Source organism: Puntigrus tetrazona, chromosome 2 (assembly GCF_018831695.1).
Source record: "Puntigrus tetrazona isolate hp1 chromosome 2, ASM1883169v1, whole genome shotgun sequence".
NCBI lineage: Eukaryota > Metazoa > Chordata > Actinopteri > Cypriniformes > Cyprinidae > Puntigrus > Puntigrus tetrazona.
In genome coordinates this window covers 9,822,262-9,830,884 of record NC_056700.1, presented here as the reverse complement: position 1 = coordinate 9,830,884, position 8,623 = coordinate 9,822,262, and the positions used below count along the sequence as shown (strand labels likewise).

General features: G+C 38.5%; 1 protein-coding gene across 1 annotated transcript in view; it reads left to right on the top strand.

Annotated features, from left to right (window-relative positions):
* The first annotated feature begins 678 nt into the window (after positions 1-678).
* kifap3b (kinesin-associated protein 3b) overlaps positions 679-8,623 on the top strand; it is a 25,178-nt gene continuing 17,233 nt past the window's right edge. The window contains exons 1-11 of the mRNA XM_043258992.1: positions 679-854; positions 1,271-1,402; positions 1,564-1,715; positions 1,880-1,941; positions 2,849-2,990; positions 3,171-3,270; positions 4,667-4,791; positions 4,885-4,983; positions 5,066-5,244; positions 6,391-6,553; positions 8,308-8,408. Coding sequence (XP_043114927.1) covers positions 823-854; positions 1,271-1,402; positions 1,564-1,715; positions 1,880-1,941; positions 2,849-2,990; positions 3,171-3,270; positions 4,667-4,791; positions 4,885-4,983; positions 5,066-5,244; positions 6,391-6,553; positions 8,308-8,408 — 1,287 coding nt within the window. The 5' untranslated portion in view covers positions 679-822. The remainder of the gene's footprint in view (positions 855-1,270; positions 1,403-1,563; positions 1,716-1,879; positions 1,942-2,848; positions 2,991-3,170; positions 3,271-4,666; positions 4,792-4,884; positions 4,984-5,065; positions 5,245-6,390; positions 6,554-8,307; positions 8,409-8,623) is intronic.

Below are 8,623 nucleotides of genomic sequence, written 5' to 3'. Positions count from 1 at the left end.
AACTTTTGATTTGGAAATCTGACGCTAAATTAATTAACCAATATAATTTATTCTTATACTGTATATTGCGCTTAAAAGAGCTGCTGATCTCATACTAGAGTCAAGTGCTTTCTCTCAAGCGTAAACGAAGTTACTCCATGCTATAAAAACACATTACTAAATAAATCAGTTAAGTAAACGCAGTAATTAATCCCACAATCTAAACAAATTCGTAATGAATAAATGCATGTCTGTTATTTTATAGAAATCTCAACTTACTATAAAACAGTGCTAGAAGCCATTTGTGTACCTTATCAAAATTGAATGATTAGACAAGTGAATATACTTATTGATACTCAACCCTTATAACTATTACTTAACTATTTAACCTCTTCCAATTATAGCTTACTAATCAAGTATTCCATTCAAGGTCTAACATTTTTTGTATTAGCCTACCAGCACTTTATGTGTTTATTGCCTCTTTATGATGAACACTTTAACTTTAACCCTTGACTACCGTTGTGAAAACCAAATGATACGTGGATAAAAACATCTGATTGATTGCAGTTCTTTTGGAAACACTATATGTTAAAGAGAGCCAGCCCTCGGCCTCGCGGTGTTTGTTGTGCTCCGCCGCCCCGCCCCGCCCCGCCTCGCCTCGCTCCGGTCCTGCAGATGGCGAGCGCGCTCAGCCCCGGCTCCCGTCCCTCTCCGACCCTCGGTGATAGCGGATCAGACTCGGTACGGTGCGGATGAGATGAGCGATGCTTTGATTCTCATTCATGTCAACATCCTGAACAGAAGCCGAGCCGACGTCTCTCGCTTTCACATGAACGGAATAAAATGCAGCCGGACGAGTCGCAGTATGTGCAACGGTAACGACAACATTTAGCTTAAGCGTGCATCACCATATGATAGCGTTATTCTCATTCGGTTATTTCCATCTATTAAAGAGGAAGCGCTGCATATATCTTATGTATATTGTGCTGCGGGTTTACCCTCACCGATTTTATGTTATCATTTTATTATATTTATTATAGAAAGGTAAATCTGGGTCAAATTCACTTGCGGATGGGCGTGGCCTACTTTAACCATCCCGTTATGTTACCGGTGTCTCCGCTCAACTAGACGTTCGTGTAGCATTTTTGTGCAGTTTCCTGGTCATCTGTACCTCTTACGTTGCCCGGAATTGCTGTCAAGGCTTGCCAGCTTACTGTAGGGTTTGAGGCACTGCCAGTGTTTGATGCAGCTCACTGTCACATCCGATCTTCATCTCTCCTGTGTCTGTTAGGAAGTGTAGGACTGGGGATATAGATGTGCATCCAACAGAGAAGGCTCTAGTGGTGTACTATGAAGTGGAAGCATCCATTTTAGGAGAGACGGGCAATGCCAGGCATGAGGAGAAGAAAGAGTGCCAGAAAGTGTAAGCAGAGATCAACTGTTTAACCCTACAGCATGTTCACACACACACACACACACACACACACACACACACACACACACACACACACTCACACACACACACACCATTTTTTATGTTTAATTCAGCTTTAGTTTACATTTTTTTCTGTGTTTGTTGTATAGCATCCGCCTGAGGAGCCTGAATGCCAGCACTGATGTATCTGCCCTGGCTAGAAAGGTGGTGGAAGAGTGTAAAATCATTCATCCATCAAAGCTGGCGGAGGTGGAGCATCTGCTGCTGTATTTACAGAACCGAAAGAAGACCAGCAGTAAATGTAGATACCTTTTTAAAACTTGATTCTCTGCTGTAAACGATATACAGTCTTCGGTGGACAAGCAACCTACTTATCATTTGTTTTAGTGGTGTTTATTTATGCATTTATATTCATGTATGTTATCACATATAATGATGACGGCATTTGTTGTTTCATGTCCTTAGTGGAGAAGAAGGAAAAGAAACCATCGAAACCTAGAGAACTTCTGCCATTTGAAGGAATGGAAGTACGCATATTTTAAGTTACACATTTTTTTTGAGGACGTGAATGCGTTCTAGAAATAATTTGATACGACAGCTGGTTTATTCTGATCTGTGTGATTTTTACCAACTAATTCAAACCGGACTGAAACCGATCCACAATTTCAAGTGTCGTCTTCTTTCCAAGTTATATATAAACCAAACCCAGATGGTATGTTGTAAAGTCATTTGCAGTCTTTGTTTGGTGTCATTTAATCATTACTGAAGCTCAGCAAATGAAATCTCACCCACAAATAAAACAGTCGTGTTAATAACAATGGAGGACTGTGTGTTTACATGACAGTAATACTGCTTACTTTCCGGATTTGTTAAGTCTGACAAACTACCAAATCTCAACTGCTTGATTGCGTGATAGATTGGTGAAAAATCTAAACTATATTTACAACCAGCTGTGTATCTGCTTTCATACAGTGCACTTATGTAAAGTGATATTTTACTATATAGCAAATCTCAGCTGCTATATTATCGCCAAGCTCATTAAATAAAGCTTGATATGTAAGTATGTCCAACTTCATCCAGTATATTCACATTGTGCAATGTATTTCTTATATATATATATATATATATATATATATATATATATATATATATATATATATATATATATGCATATGCATATGCATATGCATGTCTCAACTGGGATATTTAAATTGTATTATCATCCAGCTCAAAATCTGCTAAATGTGACAGTAAAGGCAGGAAGTTATTAAGGTTTTATAAACAATAACGTCGTGGTTTTCCATAAAGCTGCTAAGGAACAGCGTGTATTGTGATACAATACATTGTGTACTCTTTGACAAATATAAATATTTTACTTGATTGAGAGCCTTGATTGACTCAATAATGTTGATATATTACTGTAATATTTTTCAGGTTAACGAAGAGGCCAATGTCAATAAAATGGATGATTATATTGAGCTGTTGTATGAGAGCATGCCCGAGAAGATTAGAGGCTCCACTCTGATCCTCCATCTGGCCCGTAACCCTGATAACCTGGAGGAGCTCCTACATAATGGTAACTCTTTTTTTTTTCTTCTTCTTCTTCTCAATTCACTGTCAACAGTGTTATTATTTGGCAACAAATCATCATAAACCGATGAATTGCCACATAAAGCAGCCACATCGAGCTCTTGCAATATATGCCTGATTTTGTCAGATGATCCAGTTGTTTGTGACTAGTGTGATGTTTTTCCAGAGGCTGTGCTTGGGGCTCTTGCACGGGTCCTGAGAGAGGACTGGAAACACAGCGTGGAGCTAGCGACTATTATCATCTACGTCTTCTTCTGCTTCTCAAGGTACATCATTTATTTACAGTGTCTTTGTTGTAGTGCTTTGATGGGCCTGAAACAGGATCGAGGCAATGTTTGAGGAAGATTTTAGTGCGCTGACAAGCACGCTGATCTTTAATGTGCTGTCAGCGCGGTGAAGTGAAGCCTCTCTGAGAAGTGGCGTCTCTCACCACTACAGCCCTCAAAACACGGCTTCATCAACTAATTCAGTGCTTTAGAATTACATTTCAAAACAGTGACTTAATTGGACATTAAATCGCTTACTGTTAGCAATTTTCCTGGTATGATCTGCTTGTATTCTGTAGTCTCTGTGGGATGTACAGACACTGTTGACAGTTACACAATGGTTGGACAGTGGTTCAACGTTTAAAAACACATCTTATCTGTTGCAGTCCATCCAGTTGTTTTTGAACACAAAAAAGCAGCTACCTAGCCAATCAGATATATTTTGGAAAAAAATTAAATTAACACTTTTTTCAGGATGCAAAAAATTGGTCTCATGTGATAGACTTCTACACTGTTACAAAATATTTACATTTCGAAGAAACGCTGTAAACACAGTTTCCGTGAAAATATAAAGCAGCGCAACTTTTTTTGACATCAATAATTAGAAATGTCTTGAGCACTAAATCAGGATATTAGAATAATGCCTGAAGGAACATGTGACACTTTTAAAATTCAGTAAATTAACCTAATAAATAAATTACAATTAAATAAATGACATTTGACACATGCAAACGGAAAATGCGTATTTCACAATATTGCTTTTTTTTTACTATACAATGCAGTATTGGTGAGCATAAGAAACGTCCTTTAAAACATTGACTTTCGCTTCCCCCAATTTTTTTAATGGTAGTGTAGAGAGAAAGAAGCACACAGTGTGTTCAGTTTTAGTGGATTAATATACTTCTTCCATTTTTTATAGAAGCAGATTGCATACCAGATATTCTCATATAGCTCTCGTATAAGGTTGAGAGCCTTAAGAAAACCATGATACGCTCTCAAAACATCTTTAGTCGCTGCGGATCGGGTTACTGCTTTTACTGAGATAGCTGTCAGCATTTATTTGAGCTATGAAAGTGTTTGCTCTCACTTGATGGTTTTCCTTGGCTCTCGTTTTCAGATGGCTAATGTGGAAATTTCTTTCCGCAAGCTAGAATGACTTTGACGTTTGAAGGATGTATTTGAAATGTATGATGAGCTGTTTGGCCTGATCTTTCGGTTTTGTTTATGTACTAATCAGGACTAGAGTATGAAATTCATCTGGCACGTCCGTCTCAGTGTCTCTGCATACCAGCCATTGTCTACTTCTCCGATTGTATCGCATACATCAGTGTCTGGCCGAATGTGCCAGGAGAGGTCGGGGAAGGACAGAACCTCACCACTTGTTTTCTTCCTCCAGTTTCTCGCAGTTCCACGGGCTCATTATGCACTATAAAATTGGCGTGCTGTGCATGAACATCATTGAGCACGAGCTGAAGAAATACGACCTCTGGCAAGATGAGCTGGAGAAGAAGAGCAAGGCTTATATCCTTTTTAATCAATTTCTTTGCACTCAAACCGTTCATGGCATAAAACAAATGTGTTAACCTGAGGTAGGTTACTCCTTAACGTATCCACGTGAAGAGGACCCCGAAAACCAGAGCTTGCAGAAGGAGTATGAGAAAACCCTTAAGAAATACCAAAGCCTCCTGGTCAAACAGGAGCAGCTGCTGCGAGGTGCAGGAAGTGATATGTTTTACTGGTTCCAATCATCCGTGAGGCCTTGATTATATGTTCCTCTTCCTTCCTACGGCTCTAGTTGCGTTCTACCTGTTGTTGAATCTGTCTGAGGACACCCGCAGCGAGCTCAAGATGAGGAACAAGAACATTGTGCACCTGCTGGTCAAGTCTCTAGACAGGGAGAATGAGGAGCTGCTGGTGCTGGTGGTCTCCTTCCTCAAAAAGCTCAGCATCTTCTTGGAGAACAAGAACGATATGGTGAGATCTTTTTTTTAGTGCCAAACACATCAGAAGCTTCGAAATACAATTTCATGAATGAAGATCTGGTCAAACGTTGAGCAGAAGGATTATAGTAATGTTTAAAAAACAAAGTCACTTGTTCTCACCAAAGCTGCAACTATTTATTAAAACAAAAATATGTAAAACAGTATATTGTGAAATAGTAATCTAAAAGGACTGTTTTGTTTGACTGTATTTTAAGCATAGTTTATTCCTGTAATCATAAAACTGAATTTTCAGCATCATCACTTCAGTCTTCAGTGTCACGTGATCTTTCAGAAATCATTCTAATATGCTGATTTAGTGCAAAAAAAAATTACAATGTTATAAAGGGATTTCAATTTCTTTTCTTTTGCATTTAAGAATCCTGAAACAACAGCAAGAAACATTATTAATAATTACCAAAAATAAATAATAATATTTTTAAAAGTCATATCATTTCATGTGAAACTGAATACTGGAGAGCAGTTGCTGGTAAGAAAAACACAGCTTTTCCGTCACGGGAATAAAATGCATTTTAAAATGTATTCAAAAATGACAGCAGTTCTTTTAAATTGCAATAATATGTCTCAATATTATTATTTAGTCAAATGCAGCCTCGGTTAGCATAATAGGTCTAAAACAAAACCAGTCATTAAAAAAATGTTTAATCAAAAATAAATACATAATCAAAAAACTTTGGATTGGTATGTGTAGATAAAGTAGGTCCTGGAGAATTATGGGGTCATTTCTAGCAGGACGTTTCTGTCGTTGCTGAGCTTCATCCTGGTTGTCCAAACGCCGCTCCACTGTCAGTGCACCTGGAATCAATCTCCCCTGGCTATGAACGTACATTTATCAAGACAGAAGTTGTTTTTATTCCTGTATCCCTTAACCAAATCCTTGTTGTAGATAAAAGAAATAGACTTTGGCTTTGAAAATCTCTCATCATGTTGTACATAAAAACACATGTTGGACAAAAACCTGGCTATTACAGGAGAAGCTGAGAAAAAAAAAAAGATTATTCTGTTTGTTCCTACGGACTAAGCTGTTTTCAAAGGATAAAAAGTATGTAGTTTTATGTAGCTACTTCTTTCCACTCTAATTGATTGTATCGTGTTTATCTCACTTGTATGTTTGTAATAGGCTGAAATGGACACTGTAGAGAAGCTGGCTCGTCTGGTTCCATGTGAACAGGAAGACCTGATGAACGTCACTCTGCGACTTCTCCTCAACCTCTCCTTTGACACGGGTCTGCGCACCAAAATGGTGCATGTGGGTTTGCTGCCCAAACTCACTGCTCTGCTGGGTACTTACTTTTTTGAATTTTTTGATGAATAGAAAGATCATCTTTAAAAAAAAAAAAAGACTTTTAGTTATAACTATCTTTATTGTCTAATGAATAAAAAGTATTCCGTTCCGTGGCCTTAAAGTTTTGAACAGTAATATGCAAATTATTATAGTTATTATTACCGTTTAAAACTATCAACTGAAATAAACTCTATTAATCACATGAATTACTTTTTTAAAATAATTTTAGAAAAGTTAAAGAAACGGTAATAGTGTACAGTTTGGCAAGTTCGTTGAAAAGTGGTAAATAATATTAAATACATTTGCTTTATTTCTTACGTAAATTTTGACAGCCCTAAAATATGAAGTAATTTTTCCTCTTTAATTTTCTGTGTACTCTCTACCAGCTTTCCATGAAAACCAGCGGTATAATATACTTTGCTATTATTCCGTTTGAATAAACCCTTTTTGGCCCAGCACGAAATGAGAGAAAACTTGCATGACTGAAGTTACTGGAAAAACGATATCGGTAAGGTTACCAAATGAAAGTTATCTTTAGATGTGTATTATACACTCTTATCTTCAAACTAGAAGGAGGCTATTTAAGGTTGCATCCAAGGATCTACGTCGGAAAATCAGTAACGTTGAAATGTTTGAAAACCAACATACGATCTACATCAGAATGATTGTCTTTACAAGCTGCGCGATATACAGTTACACCGAAATCCTGCTTTGGCAGAAGCTGGTGCAGGTGCGGACGACGGAGGTTTGGCTTAAACTATGACCGCTTCTATCAGATATCGTGGATCGAGGCGAAGCCAAACACATTTACCCAGTGATCATGAGTTCAGCTAGTCACTTCATACGGGAGTAATTCCTCTTTGTGTCTGTTTTCATTTTCAGTCGTTCGCAACAATCCGACTGCGCTTTTCGTGAGTCTCCGTCAGGCATCGACCGCAATATTTCTGGTAATTTGATGCGTATGACGTGCGCCTTTTTCCCGAGCTTTGTAAATCCTTCCCGTGATTACATCTAAGGGCTTAATTGCGCGTTTTTTTTTCGACGTGTTAGGCATTTACGCTTCAGCAGTTAGGGCTGAGATTAAAAGCTGTCGTAAAGTCTGTCCGTCTCCGCTTTCTCTCTCTGAGGTGAGGCAGCGACGCGGGTCAACGGCGCCCGCGGCCGCTAATGAGAAGCACGTGTCCCGGCCACCGGGACGGCCCTCTCTTATTAACTCCACTCCCGTGTCCCCAATTAAACAAACTAAGCAAACCTCTTCTTTACCTACCCCGCCGTCCCTCGCTCTCTCTTCCTTTTTTATCCTGAAATCCCCAGCGGTCACATCTGCTTCTAATCGCCGATGTGATAATGTGTTCTGGGGTTTCTCGGGGTCCCGACTGCCACGGTCGGACTCATGATGACTGATTATCCCATTGCTCTATCTGAGTGTTTCCTATCTCACAGGGGAGTATCAGCATTAGAGACGAAGAAGAGGAGGAGGAGGAGGGAGTAAAGTGTTATTAATGAGAGCATTTTGTAGTGTGTGTGGTGCGTGTGTATCTGCGGTCTCTCTCTATCCCCTGCGGATTGAGTTTGGATTGCAATCACATACCCCACATGCTCTTATCTATAATCTCTGTGATAAATGGTTCGCTCTCGGCACGAGCCAGTGTAAATACATTATCTAACTGACCACGACTGATCAATTTAGATAGCGCTTGAAAGGTTTACATGTGGCGTGAATCTCTCTGAAGGTTTTTTTTTCATCTGTAGGTGATGACACGTACAAGCACGTGGCGATGCGTATCCTGTACCACATCAGCGTGGACGACAAATCTAAATCCATGTTTGCGTATACTGACTGCATTCCTCAGGTGAGCACCTTCTTTAAACTTTATTCACTTCTGTTACTGTGTATACTGTATATATGTTTATATAAAGACATACATAAACAGTACATTATATATATATATATATATATATATATATATATATATATATATATATATATATATATATATATCACAAATATAACATTATATTAAGTAGTAATTGGTTTCCATGAGCTTGGATAAAAAAATGGAAGTAA